Genomic DNA, 22,269 nt, shown 5'->3' on the forward strand with positions numbered 1-22,269 from the left:
GAAGCGACTTAACACACGCGTGCACACATAGTGGTCACATTGGGAACTTTTATTTTTTTATAATTTCCTTTTCCTAATCATGGAAAAAAAAACTTCATACAGTAGACTATACATCCATATATGAGGCAATATAGAAAGAACTTGATAACATGAATTTCTACCTCTGCCAAATTCTGGGATTCAAGGGTTACTTATGTGGTAGCTCTGATGGGACAGGTTGGCAGACTGGAAGATATTATCATACTAAGTGACGTAAATCAAATAGAGAAAGACAAATATATATTGCTTATATGCAGAATCTTAAAAAGTTATACAAATGAATTTATTTACAGAACAGAAACAGACTGAGGGACTTACGATTACCAGGGTTGGGGGGGAAGAGTAGGTGAGGTAGATTCAGAGTTTGGAGTTGATGTGTACACAGTACTATATTTTAAATAGATAATCAACAAGGACCTATTGTATAGCACCGGGAACTATGCTCAATATTCTGTAATAACCTAAATGAGAAAAGAACTTGAAAAAGAAGAGCTATGTGTATATGTATAACTGAATCACTTTGCTATATACCTGAAACTGACACAAATTGTTAATCAACTATACTTCAATATAAAATAAAAATTTTAATTAAAAAAAATCAAGGATTCTGTGGCCACTGGACTTGGAATAAAATTCAGAACACACATACACACAAAAAGACACAATGGTCTTTTCATAGCCTTAGAGAAGAGGTCAATAGTAGCCTGATTTTATAGGGTCCTCAAGCTAAAAATGGTCTTTGTATTTTTAAAGCATTGTTGTTTTTTTTTTTTAAAGAATATGCAACAGACACTATATGTGTAACAAAAAGCTTAAAATCTTTACTATCTGGCTGTACAGGAAGAAATTTGCCAACCTCTACCCTCAGGACATCCATGTGTATAGTCCTGATTAATGGCAAATTTTACTAGCAGAGAACTGATTTTGGACCAAGTTCAAATAGAACATTTATTTGCTTTCAAGACTACTCAGACATTATTTCATGAGCAGCAACACTTTTGGTACCTAATGTTTTTTAGCATGATGGGAATAATAAAAGACTGAAATGGAATGTTCCATTTAAATTTTCAGTAGGCTCCATTATCTGTATTATGGAATTCTTTGGAACTGTGTGTGGTAATGAATAATTGAATATTTATAAAAACTGACTCAATCCACTTTCTGTTTATAAAATTATAATTTCAGGAAAATGGAAAAGCACCTGATGGGCAGACAATAGCCGGTGAAGTGATGGGCCCTCAGAGACCTAGATCCAACTCTGGGAGAGAGCTTACTGATGAGGTATAATTAAATTTTTTTTGTTTGTTCTTAAAAATATAAAGGTCATAGTGAGAAGATGAAAAAAATTCCAGAGATGAATGGTGATGGTGGTTGCACAGCAATGTAAATGTAGTTGATGCCACTGAACTATACAATTAAAAGTGGTTATAATGATAAATTTTGTATTATATATATTTTATTATGATCAAAAAACAAGTTTATTGCTATTAAGTAAAAAATCATATTGTAAAAGAAAAAATGAAAATTGAAGCTTGTCTTAGTTTTTGTTTTTTTAATGTGCTGGAATTTTAACTCTGACTTAAACTTGCCCTTTCACACAATTATATGGTAGAATAAATGTATTGAAAGCCAAGGCCTATGTTTATAGGAAGTGGGCTTAAAAGGAACTTGATATTATAGACATATGTGTTTATACATGTTAGATGACATACAGTATGTACAAGGTCAATGCTTGATTCTTAACTTAAAATTTAGTATATATCGGTTGACTGATTTATTCAGAATGAAACTTTGAAGCAGAATCTTAGTTTTTGTTTCTTTTAAACAATACATTTAAAAAAAATATTGGAAAACTGTTTTGTAGTTCCTCAAAATATTAAACATTGAGTTACCATGACCCAGCAATACCACTCCTATGTATACAGCAAAATGAGATGAAAACATATGTCCACACAAAAAATGTACATAGCTATTGATAACTAGCTAAAGTGTGGAAACAATACAAATGTCTGATAAATAGATAAATAAAATGTAGTATATCCATCCATGTGGACTATTTTTTGGCAATTAAAAAGAATGAGATTCTGATACATGCCATAACACAAATGAACCTTGAAAGCATGATGCTAAGTGAAAGAAGCCAATCATAAAAGACTACATACTATATAATATAATTTATATGAAATGCCCAGACATAGAGAAAAAAAGTAGATTAGTGGTTGCCAGGAACTGGGAGGAAAAGGGAATAAGGTATGACAGCTAATGGATATAGGGTTTCTCTTGGGGGAGGCAGAAATGTTCTAAACTTAGATAATGGTGGTAGTTGTACAATTCTGTGGGTATACTAAAAACCATTGAATTATATATTAAATGTGTACATTATGTGGTGTGGAAATTGTATCTCACTAAAAATGTTTACAAAATTATTGCACACAGTACTGAATGTATGTAGAAAGTTCTTAGCTTAAATTTTTTAGGATTTTGTGGACTCAAAAAGATAATTAAGTTATAGGTACTCTTGGTGTTATTTTTTACTTTAGGAAATTTTAGCCAGTGTAATGATTAAAAACCTAGATACTGGAGAAGAAATACCTTTGAGTCTTGCAGAAGAGAAACTGCCAACGGGTATTAATCCTCTCACTCTACACATCATGAGAAGGACTAAGGAATATGTAAGGTATGGCCTAATGTTATTATTCATCATTTGTAGTATTTCATTCAAAGTGGTGAAGAGTTCTGTTTATGAACTGTGAGAGTCCCTAATTTGGTGTGTTCTTTTTTTAAAGTTAGAATTAGAGTCAGTTAATGTATATATTCTTAAACTTGGTCCTCTCTTTTTGAAAACAAGTTCTTTTTTTTTAAGATTCCACATTTAAGCGATATCATAAAGTATTTGTCTTTTTCTGTCTGATTTATTTCATTTAGTTTAATGTTCCCAAGGTCTATCCATATTGTCACAAATGGCTGGATTTCCTTCCTTTTTATGGCTGAATAATATTCCTATGTGTGTCACATTTTCTTCATTTAACTTTGTTCTCTCTTATAACTGTGCAGTTACTTGGAGGGAAATACATATCTTAGTTCAGTTCAGTTCAGTCTCTCAGTTGTGTCTGACTCTTTACAACCCCATGGACCGCAGCGTGAAACGCCTCCCTGTCCATCACCAACTCCCGGAGTTTACCCAAACTCATGTCCATTGAGTCAGTGATGCCATACAACCATCTCATTCTCTGTCGTCCCCTTCTCCTGACTTCAGTCTTTCTCAGCATCAGGGTCTTTTCAGATGAGTCAGCTCTTCGCATCAGGTGGCCAAAGTATTGAAGTTTCAGTTTCAACATCGAACGCTCAGGACTGATCTCCTTTAGGATGGACTGGTTAGATCTCCTTGCAGTCCAAGGGACTCTCAAGAGTCTTCTCCAACACCACAGTTCAAAAGCATCAGTTCTTCAGTGCTCAGCTTTCTTTATAGTCCAACTCTCACATCTGTACATGACTACTGGAAAAACCATAGCCTTGACTAGATGGACCTTTGTTGGCAAACTAATGTCTCTGCTTTTGAATATGCTATCTAGGTTGGTCATAACTTTACTTCCAAGGAGTAAGCATCTTTTAGTTTCATGGCTGCAGTCACCTTCTGCAGTGATTTTGGAGCCCCCCAAAATAAAGTCAACCACTGTTTCCACTGTTTCCCCATCTATTTCCCATGAAGTGATGGGACCGGATTCCATGGTATATCTTAAATATCATAGTATTTGGTTTGTCTTCTTTTAAAATGATTTATATTATTCTAGAGACAATATTAAAACATAAGAGGCAAAACAGCCATGTGGGATAAATACCTGGTCTTCTGAAACTTTGCTTTAAGGATCAGAAATTTTATAAATAATTGTATTGTCTTTTTAGGATCAGACAGTGTCTTTAGAGTGAAATGATTGGCTTTACTGTGAGAAATATGTAGACCCAAGAAATAATTTCTGTGAAACCAAAGCTTTCACATGATGTCCCTGATAAGTAAGGAGGGAGATATTTACAAATTAATTTGTCATTTCTGTGCAGCATGTTTTACCCAGCACAATGCCTTTTTTGTGTTAGGTTTTTCATAAATTCCTGAATTGCACTTGTTTATGTTTTATGCATTGTACCATCTTTCAAGTCTTTTAATTCTCAGAGTCATTTAAATTAAACTTACATAAAGCATGTAAGGAGAAGGCAATGGCACCCCACTCCAGTACTCTTGCCTGGCAAATCCCATGGACGGAGGAGCCTGGTAGGCTGCAGTCCATGGGGTCACTGGGAGTCGGACACGACTGAGCGACTTCACTTTCACTTTTTACTTTCATGCATTGGAGAAGGAAGTGACAACCCACTCCAGTGTTCTTGCCTGGAGAATCCCAGGAACGGGGGAGCCTGGTGGGCTGCCGTCTATGGGGTCGCACAGAGTCAGACACGACTGAAGCGACTTAACAGCAGCAGCAGCAAAGCATGTAAACATTTTTTTTCTTAACACTGATTAGTTAATTGTGTAGTAAATATACCTAGAGATTTTTGAGAAGTTTTGAGAAATGACTTCTTTTAAAATGACGTCTTCTTGTAGTAATGATGCAGCACAGTCAGACGACGAAGAGAAGTTACAGTCTCAACAAACAGATACTGATGGTGGACGGTTAAAACAGAAAACGTGAGTTACATCCAATTTCTTCATTTCAGGCTTCTATTACTGTGTGTGTGTGTATTTTATATATGAGAACTTTCATACTATTTTAAATCTATGCTCTGGCCAGTTTGTTTGTCCATCTACCACCACCACTCCCTGTCCTCAGGCAATGGATTATGAGTTCCTTGAGGCTCTCTTGGTCATTTTTATAGCATCTGACATACAGTAAGTTTTGCTTCATGCTTGTATTATTTTTCTGATGATAGATAGGTACCAGAAGTGTTGGTAGAAGAACATGATTATTCTTGAAGTTGCTTTTTCCATTTCACATCATCTCTCCAAATCCTATTTGTCTTTCTAAATTCAACTACATGAGATTCTTCCTGACCACTCCAGTTCGTAATAGATTTTCCTGTTCTCAATTTAAATGACAGCTATAGTCTATATACCATAATTTGCTATTTATATTATCTTAAATTGTTTTCTGATTTAAAAAATAAAATAAAATAAATACATGTTAAACAACTAGACTAAGAATTGATGCTTTTGAACTGTGGTGTTGAAGAAGATTCTTGAGAGTCCTTTGGACTGCAAGGAGATCAAACCAGTCAATTGTAAAGGAAATCAATCCTGCATATTCATTGAAAGGACTAATGCTAAAGCTGCAGTACTTTGGGCACCTGATGCAACGAACTGACTCATTTGAAAAGACCCTGATGCTGGGAAAGATTGAAGGTGGGAGGAGAAGGGAATAACAGAGGATGAGGTGGTTGGATGGCATCACCTACTCAGTGGACATGAGATTAAGCAGGCTCCAGGAGATGGTGAAGGACAGGGAAGCCTGGCATGCTGCAGTCCGTGAGGTCACAAAGAGTCAGACGTGACTGAATGACTGAACAACAAGAATATGTTGCAAAAGGATTTTGATCATACCATTCTTTTTTCCTGTATGAAAATCTAGCACAGTGGTAGTCATGTAGGATTTCCTTAATTATACACAAGTCCCTTGTTGTTCAGTCACTCAGTTGTGTCTGACTTTTTGCGACCCCATGGACTGCACCATGCCAGGCTTCCCTGTCCTTCACTATCTCCTAGAGTTTGCTCAAATTCATGTCCATTGAGACAATGATGCCATCCAACCATCTCATCTTCTGTCACGCCCTTCTCCTGCCCTCAGTCATTCCCAACATCAGGGTCTTTTCAAATGCATGGTGGCTGAAGTATTGGAGTTTCAGCTTCAGCATCAGTCCTTCCAATAAGTATTCAGAACTGATTTCCTTTAGGATTGACTGGTTTGATCGCCTTGCTGTCCAAGGGACTCTCAAGAGTCTTCTCCAGCACCACAGTTGGAAACCATCAATTCTTTGGAACTCAGCTTTCTTTATGGTCCAAATCTCACATCCATACGTGACTACTGGAAAAACCATAGCTGTGACTACATGGACGTTTGTCGGCAAAATGATGTCTCTGCTTTTGAATACGCTGTCTAGGTTTGTCACAGCTTTTCTTCCAAGGAGCAAGCGTCTTATAATTTCATGGCTGCAGTCACTGTCTGCAGTGATTTTTGGAGCCCAAGAAAATAAATTCTGTCATTGTTTCCATGTTTCCCCATCTATTTGTCATGAAGTGATGGGACTGGATGCCGTGATCTTCGTTTTTTGAATGTTGAGTTTAAAGCCAGCTTTTTCACTCTCCTCTTTCACCTTCATCAAGAGGCTCTTTAGTTCTTTGCTTTCCGCCATTAGGGTGGTATCATCTGCATATCTGATATTGTTGATATATCTCCTCACAATTTTGATTGCAGCTTGTGATTCATCCAGCCTGGCAGGCATTTTTCATGATGTACTCTGCATGCAAGTTAAATAAACAGGGTGATAATATACAGCCTTGACCTACTCGTTTCCCAATTTTGAACTGTCCATTGTTCCATGTCCAGTTCTAACTATTGCATTTGACCTGCCATGTAGGTTTCTCAGGAGACAGGTAAGGTGGTTTGGTATTCCAATGTCTTTAAGAATTTCCCACAATTTGTTGTGATACACAGTCAAAGGCTTTAGTGTCACCAATGAATCAGGAATAGGTGTTTTTCTGGAATTCCCTTGCTTTTTCTATGATCCAGTGGATATTGGCAATTTGATCTCTGGTTCCTTTGCCTTTTCTCAATCTAGCTTGTACATCTGTAAGTCCTTTAATTGGCAATAATTTAGTCTAAGGCCAAAGTGAGTTCTCAGACTCAAGTCTGATCTTTTCTTTATGTGGAAAGTAAAGCAAAGAAAGCATTGAGATTTTTTTAGAAAAGGTATGCCCATAGTGGAGATATATGATAACACCTCAGCCATCTGGACCTTGGCTGTCTAGCAGTGGCAACTATTAAGGACTGTATAATTAGAATTATTCAGGAGACATAGAGACCTCTAGGAAAGAGAGTGCTCCATGCAGTAAAGTTCATTTTTTTTTTTTTAAAAAAGCTCCTCAGGTTTATTGAAAACCTTTATACTTCTTAAATGATTTTAAAAAGTCTGGTCATCTGATATTTAATCTCAGAGCAAAATAGAAGCATCGGACCGTGACAGATATGTTAGCACATAAGAATGTCAGAGAATACTCTGATTGCAAGAGAAGAATCAGGAAAATGATAGAAAGGACTCATATATTGCTCAGCCATTCCACACGGCAGTGCTTTCAACTTCTTCTCACATCGTGATGTTCAGAACCTGGTATCATTTGCACGGAATCCTGGGGTAAGCTGATGAGGCAGCGGATGGCCAGAAGAGACTGGCCCAGGGCTCTGCCTTCTTGGGGCCCTACCCTATTGCCTTGAAGGCTGAGAGGGGACCATTATTATGGCCCACTTGGAATCATTTGAGAAGCCTTGGTGTATTAAAGAATAATAAAGATGGTAACTGATCCTGTTTATTAAAGAAATTTATTGAGCATTAAGTGCCATAAAAGGCACAAATGTATGTATTTTAGAGATAGTGTCATGCAAAATGGCTAAAATATCTGCTTTCTTGCTTATAGTAGTAGTAAACCTATAGTTAATCAGAAAAATATAACTTCAGTTATAAATAGCAGAGACCTTATTGTGATTTTAAAAATGGTTTATCTGTTTTTAATCTCTATATGTATTTAATCTCTGTATCACAGATATAAACTAGTGGTTACCAGTGGGGAGAGGGAAGAAGGGAGAGGCAAGACAGGGGAAGGGGATTAAGAGATACACACTGCTATGTATAAAATAAGCTATAAGGATATATTGTACAGCATGGGGAATATAGCCACTATTTTATAATAACTTTATTTAATTTTTGTTTTATATTGGAGTATAGTTGACTTACAATATCATGTTAGCTTGACTGGTGTACAACAAAGTGATTCAGTTATACATGTGCATATATCCATTCTTTTTCAGATTCCTTTCCCATATAAGTTATTAGAGAATATTGAATAGGGTTTCCTGTGCTATACAGTAGATCCTTGTTGATTATCTATTTTATATATAGTAGTATGTATATGTCAATCCCAAACTCCTAATTTATCTCCTCCCCGCCACCTTTCCCCTTTGGTAACTGTAAGTTTGTTTTCGAAGTCTGTGAGTATGTTTCTGTTTTGTGAATAAGTTCATTTGTATTGTTTTTTTAGATTCCACATGTAAGTGATAACATATGATATTTGTGTTTGACTTACTTCAATTAATGTCTGATAACCTCTAGGTCCATCCATGTTGCTACAAATCTCATTATTTCATTCTTTTTTATGGCTGAGTAACATTCCATTGTATATATGTACCTCATCTTCTTTATTCATTCCTTTGTTGATGGACATTTAGGTTGCTTCCATGTCTTGGCTATTGTGAGTAATGTACATTGGGGGTGCATGTATCTTTTCAAAGTGTGCTTTTCTCCAGATATATGCCCAGAGGAGAGGGATTGCTGGACCATATGATAGTTCTTTTTTTATTTTTTTAAGGTATCTCCATACTGTTCTCCATAGTGGTTTTACCAATTTAAATTCCCACCAACATGTGGGAGGGTTCCCTTTTCACCTTACCCTCTCCAGCATTTATTGTTTGTAGACTTTCTGATGATGACCATTCTGGCTGGTGTGAGGTGATGCCTCATTGTAGTTTTGATTTGTATTTCTCTATTAATTAAGGATGTTGAGCATCTTTCCGTCTGCTTTTTTGCCATCCATATGTCTTCTTTGGAGAAATGTCTGTTTAGATCTTCTGCTCATTTTTTTTTTCTTCTGCCCATTTTTAATTGGATTGTTTGGTTTTTGTTTTTTTTGATATTCAGCTGGCGGGAGCTGTTTTTTTATATTTTGGAGATTAGTCCCTTGCTGGTCACTTCATTTACAAATATTTTCTCCCATCCTATGGGTTGTCTTTTGTTTATGATTTCCTTTGCTGTGCAGAAGCTTTTAAGTTTAATTAGATCCCATCTTTTTTGTTTTTATTTTCATTACTCCAGGAGTTAGCTCCAAAAAGATAGTGCTGCAATTTATGCCAGAGTGTTCTACCTATGTTTTCCTCTAGTGACATTATAATGCTGTAGAGGATATGATACTGTCACTGGGGAGAACTGCCTATATTTCCTTTGTAGCCATATTGATTTGAGTATATTTATTCCATAAAACAAGGGATTTGGGGAGTTAAACACCTACTATTTATATAAAAAAGGAATTATTTCAAAATGATACACTTTACCAGTCACAGCTCATGAGATTATCTGTGAATTGTTGAACTTTTACAGTTAGTTGAGTTAATAAGAAGTAATCTGGGTTTTTTTTTTTTTTACATTTTTGGTAAGGACTCAACTAAAGAAGTTCCTAGGAAAATCAGTAAAGAGAGCGAAGCACCTTGCTGAGGAATATGGTGAACGTGCTGTAAATAAAGTTAAAAGTGTTAGAGACGAAGGTAAGGGAAATAGAACCCTTCACCTGAATATTTAATTGATTTGTAGTCATTTAAGTTTAGCCTGTAGTTTATAAGAAACATTCTGTTTTATTGAAAGTAATAAATCTTTATAGCTTTTATCTTAGCATTTCAGTAAATCATATTACTCTCACTATCAATTTTATGAGTGGAAAGAAAAATTTATTTATTTATCTTAAACATGAATTTGTACATATTTTGTGACTGTGGCAACTTGGAAGAGGTGTTTGTTCAATAATCAGTTGTAAATTAGTTTTGTACGACTAGTGTTTATAAATATTCTCAAAATTAGGTAGATTTTCTGAATTTATGCACCTTAACTTCCTGTGCCCTTGTTATAACTGTATTGATTTGTTTTATTTAATAAGCACTTACATAGTATTTATGCTCAGCCAAACACTGCTCTCAGCACTTTCACCTATATTAGCTCATTTACTCCTCTTAAAATGTCTATGAAGTAAGTACCATTATTGTTGTTGTTTAGTCACTAAGTCATATCTGACTCTTTGTGACTCTGTGGACTGTAGCCCACCAGGCTCGTCTGTCCATGGGTTTTCCCAGGCAACAGTACTGCAGTGTGTTGCCATTTCCTTCTCCAGGGGATCTTCCCAACCCAGGGATTGAACCCATGTCTCCTACATTGCAGGCAGGTTCTTTACCACTGAGCCACCAGGGAAACCCCCATGACTGAGTAGAGCGGGGTTACCATTATTATCCCATTTTATAGATAGGAAAACTGAGGCACAGAAAGGTCGAATACCTTCCCCATAGTCGCAGAGATAATAAATGACAGAGCTGAATTTGGACCCAGGCAGTCCATGGGGTCGCAAAGAGTCAGACACGACTGAGCGACTTCACTTTAACCTTTCACTTTCATGCATTGGAGAAGGCAGTGGCAACCCACTCCAGTGTTCTTGCCTGGAGAATCCCAGGGACGGGGGAGCCTGGTGGGCTGCTGTCTATGGGGTCGCACAGAGTCGGACGCGACTGAAGCAACTTAGCAGCAGCAGCAGCAGCAGTCTAGTACTACCAGACTCCATGCTGCTAAACCGATATGCTATTCAGTAGTAGACAGATTTTGCTTTTCCAATTAATGAATCTTCTTGCTAAGCAGTAGATATGAAAATATGGTTGTAGCAATATTTGCATTAGCTAGTGATGCTTTCTATTGCTTTTCTATTCAGTTTTTCATACTGATCAAGATGATCCTTCATCAAGTGATGATGAAGGAATGCCATATACAAGACCAGTTAAATTCAAAGCAGCACATGGCTTCAAAGGACCTTACGATTTTGATCAGATCAAAGTGGTACAAGATCTTAGTGGTGAACATATGGTAAGCAACCTTTTTATTTTTAAGGATTGATTCTGTTTTCATTGAGAGAAATAATTTGGCTTCTTTAAAGCTGATGTCTTCTTATGTATATAATTTTGCTAGCCTGAGCCTGAAGAGTGAATTGATATAATATGATTTAATGAATAAGTAATGCAGAGTCTGTCTCTGAATTGTTGTTCAAGAAGTGACTTATAAGTAAACTCTAAGCCTGTATTATTAAGAAAGCTATGTAAACTTTCTCTTACCAAAGAAAGGTACCAAACTTAAAAGCAATTAAGGGTGGTCTGTCACTTTGAACAATGTTTAAAATGTTCCCTGGTATATTTTAAATAATTTATACAAATATTTCAGAAGCTTGGTATATTTTGTGAAGTGAAAGAGCAAAGAGAGAGGTAGAGGTACAGGTTGTCTTAAAATGTACCACAGTAGGTGTCAAGTTCACAGAGTACATCACAGTTACCCCCTGAAAATGCTAGAAACACAGGGAAGAGTGTAATAAACTTAGAACTGGGTAAGTGATGCTGTGGGTCTTTGACCAGGGAATCTACTTATCTATTTACATTTTTAAATCTAAAAGTTGGCTTATACATATCAGGTGGCAACCAGATTTGAATTTACTTTGGTGCTTATAATCTACACATAAAACATTTGAGTTGTAGAGCATAGGGAACTATATTCAATATCCTGTGATAAACTATAATGGAAAAGAGTATAAAAAAGAATATGTATTATATTTACAACTGAATCACTGCGCTATATGGCAGAAATTAACACAGCATTGTAAATCAGCTACACTTCAATAAAATAAAAGTTTTTTAAAAGCTTGAGTTATTTATAGTAAGTTCCTTAAGGAATCTGATGAATTTCCTTGTACTGTATTGAGTCTTTTTCAGTATTTCTAGTTTTAAGTTAAAATCTCATGACAATATGCTCCAAATGACAAATTTCTTAACATTTTTGTGGGAATTTTGTGGAAATGAATATTCCAGTAAATAAACCGTTACCTCTAACTTGGATGGTCTTTTTGATCTGCATAGATGTATGTTATCAATTTAATAGTGGTGATAAGGTTATTTGGGATTTGGCCTTTCCAATTTAAGGATTCACATTCTTTATTGCTTTCCCTCACATACCTCCCCACTCTTTTCAGTACTGTCTGTCTGGGAATTTTAGCAATATGCTACAAAACTTTTTTTCTGGGGAGAAAAGCAGAATGAGACCACACCATTCCAACACTTCCAAATGCCCAGTGCTGTGAGGATTACTGCTAAGGTGCACCATATTCTTCCCTCAGCCTTTGTCAAGAGTTGTTATTGCTATTCTCAGGGCTGTGCCCCCTCCTATCCCACTTGCTGTCATGTTCAGCTAGGAGACTAAGACCCCAAACTAGGATTTGTACTTTTGCAGTGAAGGTTTCTGGCCACCTCAGATCTCCCATTTCCATTAATATGTGGACAATATATGGGTCTTGAAGTTGTTAGTTTACATTATAGCAAACTGCAGCTCAGCTGTCTTTCCCCTGTCGTCTAAAGGCCCCTTTTGTGGTATTATAACGCCACTGGACTGTTAGCTTTAAGTGGTGCTAGTCATGTGAGCATTATTTTAGTATACAATAAGTCTCCTACATAGAAACCTTCAACCTGCGAACTTTCAAAGATGCGAACCTGCATTTGCATGTCCAATCACGTAAGTTAGTTCACGTGTCTGGCATACATGGTCACATGTGTGCATCCTCTACAAGTGGCTGTGCTTTTGTGTACTTTACAGTACTGTATAGAGTACAGTAGTACAGTATCCTTATTTCAAGCCCAGGATGTCTGGAAGCAAGTATAAAAGCAGTGGTGATATAGGTGGTACCACTGTACTTTTCAAGGTACTGTACTGTAAGATTAAAAATGTTGTCTTAATTTTTTGTGTTTGTGTATTATTTGTTTGAAAAGTATCATAAATCTATTACAGTACAGTACTGTATAGCCGATTGTGTTAGTTGGGTACCTAAGCTAACTTTGTTGGACTTAAGAACAAATTGAACTTAGGAAGGCACTTTTGGAATGGAACTTGTTCATATGCAAGGACTTTATTGTATGTATCATTTGGCATACAACTTATAATATAAGGGGTTTTTTTGGCTGAAAAATAATGTCTCAACTTTTGAACTTTGAAACTTCTTTTGTTTTCACAGGGAGCTGTGTGGACCATGAAATTTTCTCACTGTGGCAGATTACTTGCCTCTGCTGGACAAGACAATGTAGTGAGAATATGGGCTTTAAAAAATGCTTTTGACTATTTCAACAATATGCGAATGAAATACAATACAGAAGGTACTTTTCCTTTATTGGCGGGGTTTAAAAAATCCGGGACATTAGGTATAATAATACCCTCTTATCTGGCAATCATTTGCAGCAACCACTACCTTCCATAAAAGCCACAAACCTAAAAGTAAGACAGAAGTCAACAGCAAAAAGCATCTAAACCCAGTGAAAAAAACTACCACAAAGTTTTTAACTTTATCTCTTATCAGGTATACTGCAGAGTTAACTTCATGAACTATTGAGGACAAGGTTGTTTGGTTTCCCCTGGTAACTTTCAAGTCTATCCTAGGTTAAAATGAAATGTGATTAATCTAGAAAAAGAATGAGAATAATACATACATCTAATAAGTAAAGAATGATTAAGGAAACATAAGCCATGGAAAGTAAATGTGATTTGTCAATACATCAACAAGTATATGAAACTAGGTTAAATGGAAAAGAGAAACCCCAGAATATGATGTGTATACACATGATTACAACTATGTAAAATATTTCTGTATTATGTTATCAGTAAAGTGTTTAGAATTGATGTTTTAGGAGCTTTAAGTGTATAGGATTCTTTTCTTGTAATTATTGTCATTATTTAACTGCAGTACATTTTCACCACAAACCTCTTGCTATCCAGTCATCCAAGGCTGAATACATTAAGTTAACATATGGGAGAAAGAAGAATAGAGGTGACCATGGGCAGGAGTATAGAATATAGTTGCAGTAGTAGTTTGAGGAACATAGAAATCTAGGGAGAGCCACAAAACCAGCCAGCGGGGCCCATATACTTTAGTAGCCCCATGAGGTTGTTTGAAATATGATATGTTATAATAACATAATTTGAGATCATAATAAGTTGACAAAAAGTAAAGCTGTTTATTATACATTTCTTTATTGCCCTGCCTAGAGCAGGCAGACTATTTTCAGTGGCCATTGAGCCCAGACACTTTTTGCCCCTTTATTGTTCATCTTGCTGATTGTTTTGAATGACAAGAATGTCTTCACAATGAATAATGAGGATATAATAATATTTTATTAAATTGGAGATGTGATTAAGCCAATTTATAAAGATTCTATATAAAAATAATAAAAGCAAATACTTTCGTGCCTAAGAGTTAATGCTTTGCTTGTTTAGAAAAATACATTTTTCTAGAATGATGCATTTTATGACTTTTAATTAGGTGTTACTGTATTATTTGTGATTGATGTTTTCTGTGTGTGTGTATATACAGTTGTATATACATACATGCCTTTTTACAATTATTATGTCGTTTTAGGACGTGTGTCCCCATCACCTTCTCAGGAAAGTCTAAATTCATCAAAATCTGATACAGATACAGGGGTATGTTCATTATTTTATGGTTACTGTTGTTACATGCTATGATTTTTTTTAACCATGAAATACCTTGTTTATCAGATATTACAGATTCATGAAAGCACTTAAAGTTGAGATGCATTAGAAATGAGAATTCCTTCTGTTCGAATTAGTAAATGAAAAATTGTGATGGTTAAAGGTTGTCACACAGTGACTAATATTACTCAAACTACCATACTAATGTAAATCTAAACAAAAAAAATTCCCTCTCCTCAAATCCATGTGAGATACTTTATTTAAAAATTTTCTCCTGGTTTTTGCCCACACCACACAGCATGTGAGATCTTAGTTCCCTGACCAGGGATTGAACCTGTTCCCCCTTCAGTGTCTTAGACACTGGCCTACCAGGGAAGTCCCTAGATATTTTTAAAATAATAAAAGTAACGGATACCTGAATAAGAAGTAACTAAGAAAAGAAAAAAAGATACTGAAATATCTTAATTTTTCCATCTTCTTGGTTTAGTAAATGCTTTATTCCAGTGTCAGGTAGTTTAAAATATCTTAATGATTTTCATTTGGTCTCAGAGCTGAAAAGTTAAACATAACCAGTTTTAAACCTAAAAAGCAGAATGCAAAATTTTCTAAGCTGTCCCCTGTGGTTCTTATGTATTGAGTGAAGCAAAGGTTATGTAAATAAAGAGAACCCAAAATGTTCACCTGCTCAGTAGTATTTTCCTGGGATTTCATTAGCTGTATGGTATTTGACACTAATTTTTCCCTACTCTAAACATACTCCCCTCAGCTTTCCATGGTTCTGTTCTTCCTTGTTCTCTTCCTATACCCCTGCTGTCTCTTGCTCTTCCACCCCTTTAAGTATTGCTGTTTCTCTTGAGTTTTGTCCTTTGTCCATTCTCAATTAAGATATTCACTTACTGCCTCCAATCCTGAACTGGCTTTGGCTCCAAAATTCTTGTCTTCTTTCAAGAGCTTTATGTTTTTTAAACAACGATGAAATCTTATTGTGCATGCTGCCCTTTTCACATAACAATATATACAGGCTCTCTCCACCTACATGTTCTTTAAGCACATCAGTTTTGAGTGTCTGTTACATGTTCCACACACTGCTAGATTCAGCAAAATCAAAGGAGACTTATTTTGTGGCCTCAGGGATCTTGCTGACTAGTGAAATAGATATACCTGCAGTTATAATATTTGATGGTAATACTCTATCGAAGATACTACACAAATACACAAGTTAGCCTTATGAATCAGGGTGTCAGGAAAAGCTCCCTGGAGGCTTTGAACGAGGAGTCAATTATGTAAGACAAGGAAGGAAGGGGAGTATCAGAGCAGATAGCAAGTGCCAAAGCATGGAGGCTGAAACAGCATGGCATGTTAAAGATACTACCTGGCTGGACCAAAGGCTGCATGTGTGGGAGTTGTAGGAAAGGAGACAGGATTGGGATTTTAAGTGGCTTTTTATGTTAAACCAAGGCATGAACTTTATCCTCAAGGTACTGGGGAAGGATGGGCTTTGAGGAGTTTAGATCAAAAGCTGAGTTAAAATGTTTAGATTTTTGTTTTGGAAAGAGCATTCTGGTAGCAGTGTAAAAGACAGATTGGATGGAGGTTCCAGGCTAGAGACAGGGAGACCGTTTAAGAGGCTCTCAACTTCATAAAGAAATGAGTACTTCAATTATGGTAGATTAAGATAGCAACGAGTCTAGAAACCATAAAGAGGAGCTGAATTTGAGAAATATAAAAGAAAGAATTGATAACTCACTACCTGGGGCAAAAAATGAGTAGCATAGGATGATTCCCATGTGTCTGACTTGAGCAGCTGGTTAGATATTAATGATCATTCACGAAAATGTATTTTATTATTATCTACTCACAACCCTGCTTCTGCTCTTTTGAGCCATCTTTAATGGCATCAACATCCATAAATTACCTTTTTAACTCAGTTAGAAACACTCTATTACTTTTTCTTTCTCACTCACAGGTCGAATTAGTTAAAAATTCTATCCATTCTACCTCTTCCTACGCCCATGGAATCTGTCACCTCATCACTCACATCATCTTGACCCTTGATACTTATTTAGATGCTTGCTGTAGCCTCCTAATTGGGTTTTCTGTCTCTGGTCTCTACTGCCACTAGATTTTTTTTTTTTTTTTTTTTTGCCACACCACAAGGCTTGCAAATGGAACCTATGGCCCTGGTTTGGAAGCAAGGAATCCTAACCACTGGACCATCAGGGAATTCCAGACCTGAGTGTATCATTTTGTGATTTAAAATCATCTAGTGGCTCCTTGTCACCATCCTTCCTGATATTACCTCTTCTTACCTTTTTAACTCAGTACTAATTTCCTAGTACCTCTGCGTCCTACTTGCTAGGCCAGATGTAGGTCTGTACCCTAAATACTCACTTTCATGTCTTCATTTATGTGGTTTGCTTTGCCAGGAATTCCCTTCCTATCCCCTTTCCTTACAGAGCAAAGCCCTACTTATCCTTCAAGATTCAGCCTAAATATCTTATCTTTTATTATTTTCCCTGAGTCATACAAGCAAAATTGTTCCTCACTTGTGTTCTGATAGTATGTTATATGTACTTTGACATTGATATTACTTACTGTGTCTTCCTTGGCAGTTTGTCCCTCTGGCTAGGCTCAGAACCAATTGAAGGCAAATATCTGTGTATCACAGATCTTAGTATCCTTGAACCTAACCCCATGCCTGACTGCAGCAGGCCTAAATCAGTGTTAAATTACCACTTCTATGCCTTTCATTCATTCCTATTCCCTTATCTGGATGCCTGCAGTCTCCCTTTTTTTTTCTACTTTAAACTTGCCTGTTCTTCAAGGCCCATTTCCTCCATAAAGCCTTCACTAACTAATGTCGTCGTTAAATTTTTAACTACTTTGCTTTAGGGGAAAGGATTTGCTTTTATTAGTTTAATTCACAGTAAAGTTTCCAGGTCTTGATTACTATTAAAAACAGGGACTATTTGTACCATCTTATATTATCTTATTTTAACAATGCTACTTACAAATTATTAACTACTTCCATTCCTACCCCCCCAAACCACTAAGTAACTCCCAACATTGTTTGAATAGAAGACGTATTAAATGAGGAGCATAGGGACTTTCCTGGCAGTCCAGTGATTGGGATGCCACACTTCCACTGAAGGAAACAAAGGGTTCAGTCCCTGGTTGGGTAACTAAGATCCCACATGCTGTGTGGTGCAGCTGGGTTGTAGGGCGGCGGGGCGGGAGCGGGCGGGGGGGGGAGATGGGAAATGAACATAGTAGTTCTTTTTTTAAAAATAAATTTATTTATTTTAATTGGAGGTTAACTACTTTACAGTATTGTATTGGTTTTGCCATACATCAACATGTATCCACCACAGGTATACATAGTTCTTTGACCCAGAAAGTACTGATGCCCTGAAGTACTCAACTCTTTTTTCTGGAGTAGTTGAGTATCATTTATATCTGTTATTTTCAGGAAAAGATTCTTTGGGGTTTCTTTCATGTCTGTCATTCTATATGGAGACAGTTAAATGAAGACTGTATGCCTTTGGAGTTTGATATCTAGTATTATCTTTGAACCTATTACTTGCTGCAGTGAGGCACAGTAAGCACAGTGGAGTTTATTTCCCTTATATATGTGTTCTTTTTTTCTTTTTCCTCATGATAGTGATATCTTATATTTTATCTCTTTTGAGATATAGACTTACATCTCTTATAGACTCTTGGCTTCTTAGCATCCATGTAAAATAGAGTCCATAAAAGTACTTATTGTACAGTTGGGCATACAGAGTGACATACCCAACATCACTCACCTACTCATTGGTTATGCCAAGCCTAGAATTCTGGCTCTTATACTCTGTTTCTATTGATTTCCGAAAGTAGCTCAGTAAACATAAGGAAGAAGGGTGTGTTTACTTTGCTCCATTATGCTACAGTCATGTAACATTTCTTCTTGACACTAGAAGTTGTAAGTATGATGTTTGCCTAAAGATTAATGTTTTTCTTGGATGAATCTATTTATGTTTGGTGCACTTGATTAGTGGAATACCAATATGGTTGTTATAGCATTTAGTTTCTGCTTAGAATTTTTGAGAATAGATTGTAGGGGAAGAAAAGGTTTCCTCTACCATCTTACATTCTGTGGCTGGGATCTATGAAATAATCTGACAAAAGACAGATTAAGAGGAGAGACCATTTATTATGTATGCACATGGAGGCCTTCCTAGGGAAAGAGTGAAGACCCCAAAAAGCTGTTATACACAGGAGCTTATATATCATTTTAACAAAGAGCAAGAAGTTAGTGGAAAAGTGACAAGATAAAGAAAAAGGAGTTTAGGCTTTTAGGGGCAGTAAATTGTGAGAAGGTAAATCTGTTGGGGAAACTAATGGAAGGTAACGGTTATTTACTAAGATTCTGTTTAGGCAGATAAGATTGATTCTCTCCTTCCTGGTAAGGGAGAGGTGAGGGGGAGACACCTTCACAAAGGGCATTTTATGCTCTGCTTTCAGATAGAAAGGAGGAGGGCAGATGTTTTTTCTTGTCTCTTTCTTCTCAGTTGCCTTCAGCTCAAAAGAATCCTTAGGCAAAGGGGCATGTTTTGGGGTGACATTCTCATCCCCTTCAAAATCATTAGAGTCTAAAGCTTGGATGAAAGGACTTAACTGTAAGAAAGTCAGAGGAAATTTTTGTGAAATTGTACACATGCAGTATTTTATTTAAAATGCACACTAGTTTATATTTGGTTCAGTTAACAATTATTAAATGTCAAAAATGTGTTAGGCACTAAAAATATAAAGATGCAGTGGATAATTCATGCCAGCGAGCAATGTGTGGGAGAAGACATATATCAACAATGATAATATATGCCCAAAACAGAATTACCATTTTCCTGAGAAAACACTCCTTTGATGGTCTACATACTTGATATCAATCAGGTCGCTTTTTAATAAATACGTCATCTCCTGAGTTAGAAGCTGTGATCACTTTTCATTCTTTTGTCTCTTTCAGTGTCTACTCATTTACCATATCCTGTCCACTTAATCTGAAGTGTCTTTGGAATCTGGCCATTCCTTTCATTTCCACTACTACAATTCAGGCCTTTATCTCTTACCTGGACCATTATAGCTGTTCTCCCAGATTCCACTCTTTGATCCACACTGCCAACAGAATTAGTTTCCTGTAAAACAAATCTGATCATGTTCAGTTCAGTTCAGTTCAGTCGCTCAGTCATGTCTGACTCTTTGCAACCCCATGAATTGCAGCACACCAGGCCTCCCTGTCCATCACCAACTCCCAGAGTTCACTCAAACTCAAGTCCATCAAGTCGGTGATGCCATCCAGCCATCTCATCCTCTGTCGTCCCCTTCTCCTCCTGCCCCCAATCCCTCCCAGCATCAGAGTTTTTTCCAGTGAGTCAACTCTTCACATGAGGTGGCCAAAGTATTGGAGTTTCAGCTTCAACATCAGTCCTTCCAATGAATATTCAGGACTGATCTCCTTTAGGATGGACTGGTTTGATCTCCTTGCAGTCCAAGGGACTCCCAAGAGTCTTCTCCAACACCACAGTTCAAAAGCATCAATTCTTCAGGTCTCAGCTTTCTTCACAGTCCAACTCTCACATCCACACGTGACTACTGGAAAAACCACAGCCTTGACTAGACAGACGTGATCATGTTACTCTACTGTTTAAGCACTCCTTTTGGCTCTCTTTTTTCCCTATAGGATTAAGTCTAAATTCCTTAGATGACTCAGTCTTTCAGAGATCATCCTGACCTCAGGTCTCACTGTTACTTCCAACCCTTCCCTCTCCCAGACCTTATGGGAGCCACTTGGTTGTTCATGCCCCAACAAAAATGTCAGACCTTTTGTTGATTCCATGTATTTACATATGCTTTTCCCCTTTTGCCTGGGAAATTCATTTAAGACTTTTCTCCTCATTGAAACATTCCTTGTTTCACCTAATTTAATCAGTGCTCCCTCACTGTTCCCATGGTACTTTACCCGTAGTTCTCCTAAAAGCATTTACTATATACTATATCAATTTATGTAACACCAGCTAACATTTTATGAGCCTTTGCTCTGTGCCATGTATTTTACTAAGTACATTTTATGTCTTACTTAACCTCACAACAATCCTGGTACTGTTGTGAAGTACTATTAAGAACCCTGTTTTACAGATGAAGAAAAGAAGGCTAACTTAGATATTGAGTGATATACCAATTTTACACAGTAGGTAGATACAGTACCAGAATTAGAACCCAGCTCTAATCAGTCTTTTGGGCTTCTCTGGTGGCTCAGATTGTAAAGAATCTGCCTGCAATGAGAATATCCAGGTTCAATCCCTGGGTCAGAATGATCCCCTGGAGTAGGGAATGGCTACCCACTCAAGTATTCTTGCCTGGAGAATCACATGGATAGAGGAGCCTGGAGAGCTACACTCCATGGGGTCAAAAAAAGCCAGACATGACTGAACAAGTAACACTTTCACTTTTCTGATCTATCTTTAGATCTAATGCTGTTAACCATTATGCTCCACTAGTTGGCATCTGAAGGTCTGGTACTGTGTCTTCATTTAGTCAGCAAATACTTATTAAGCATCTGTTGTTGTTTAGTTGCTAAGTCTTGTCCAACTCTTTGCAAGCCCATGGGCTGCAGCACGCCAGGCTCCCCTGTCCTTCACTATCTCCTAGAGTTTGCTCAAATTCATATCTGTTGAGTTGGTGCTATCTAACCATCTCATCCTCTACTGTCCTCTTCTTTTGTCTTCTGTCTTTTCCAGCGTCAAGTTATTTTCCCGAGAGCTGGCTCTTTGCATCAAGTGGCCAAAGTATTGGAGCTTCAGGTTCAGCATCAGTCCTTCTAATGAATATTCAGGGTTGATTTTTTTAGGATTGACTGTTTTGATCTCCTTGCTGTCCAGGGGACTCTCAAGAGTCTTAAAACCATAATTCAAAAGCATTAATTATTTGGTGCTCAGCCTTCTTTCCAGTCCAACTCTCACATCTTTACATGACTACTGGAAAAACCACAGTGACTATATGGACCTTTGCTGGCAAAGTAATGTCTCTGCTCTTTAATATGCTGTCTAGGTTTGTCATAGCTTTCCTTCCAAGAAGCAAGCATCTTTGAATTTCACTGCTGCTGTCAGTGTCTGCAGTGATATTGGAGCCCAAGAAAATAAAATGTGTTGCTGCTTCTACTTTTACCTCTTCTATTTGCCATGAAGTGATGGGACCAGATGCCATGACCTTAGTTTTTTGAATGTTGAGTTTAAAGCCAGCTTTTTCACTCTCCTCTTTCACTTTCATCAAGAGGCTCTTTAGTTCCTCTTCACTTTCTGCCATAAGGGTAGTGTTATCTTCATATCTGAGGTTATTGATATTTCTCCCGGCAATCTTGATTCCCGCTTGTGATTCATCCAGCCTGGCATTTCACATGATGTACTGTGCGTATAAGTTAAATAAGCCAGGGTGATAATATACAGCCTTGACGTATCCCTTTTCCTATTTGGAACCAGTCTGTTGTTCCATGTCCAGTTCTAACTGTTGCTTCTTGACCTGAATACAGGTTTCTCAGGAGGCAGGTAAGGGGGTCTGGTATTCTCATCTCTTGAAGAATTTTCCAGTTTGTTGTGATCCACACAGTCAAAGGCTTTCACA

General features: G+C 37.0%; 1 protein-coding gene across 1 annotated transcript in view; it reads left to right on the forward strand.

Moving 5' to 3' along the window:
* Positions 1-22,269, forward strand: part of WDR44 (WD repeat domain 44) — an 88,093-nt gene that overhangs the window by 44,722 nt on the left and 21,102 nt on the right. Inside the window, exons 6-12 of the mRNA XM_052663398.1 lie at positions 1,225-1,320; positions 2,580-2,716; positions 4,634-4,717; positions 9,505-9,611; positions 10,814-10,965; positions 13,148-13,286; positions 14,543-14,607. Coding sequence (XP_052519358.1) covers positions 1,225-1,320; positions 2,580-2,716; positions 4,634-4,717; positions 9,505-9,611; positions 10,814-10,965; positions 13,148-13,286; positions 14,543-14,607 — 780 coding nt within the window. The remainder of the gene's footprint in view (positions 1-1,224; positions 1,321-2,579; positions 2,717-4,633; positions 4,718-9,504; positions 9,612-10,813; positions 10,966-13,147; positions 13,287-14,542; positions 14,608-22,269) is intronic.

The sequence above is a fragment of the Budorcas taxicolor genome, chromosome X, assembly GCF_023091745.1.
Source record: "Budorcas taxicolor isolate Tak-1 chromosome X, Takin1.1, whole genome shotgun sequence".
NCBI lineage: Eukaryota > Metazoa > Chordata > Mammalia > Artiodactyla > Bovidae > Budorcas > Budorcas taxicolor.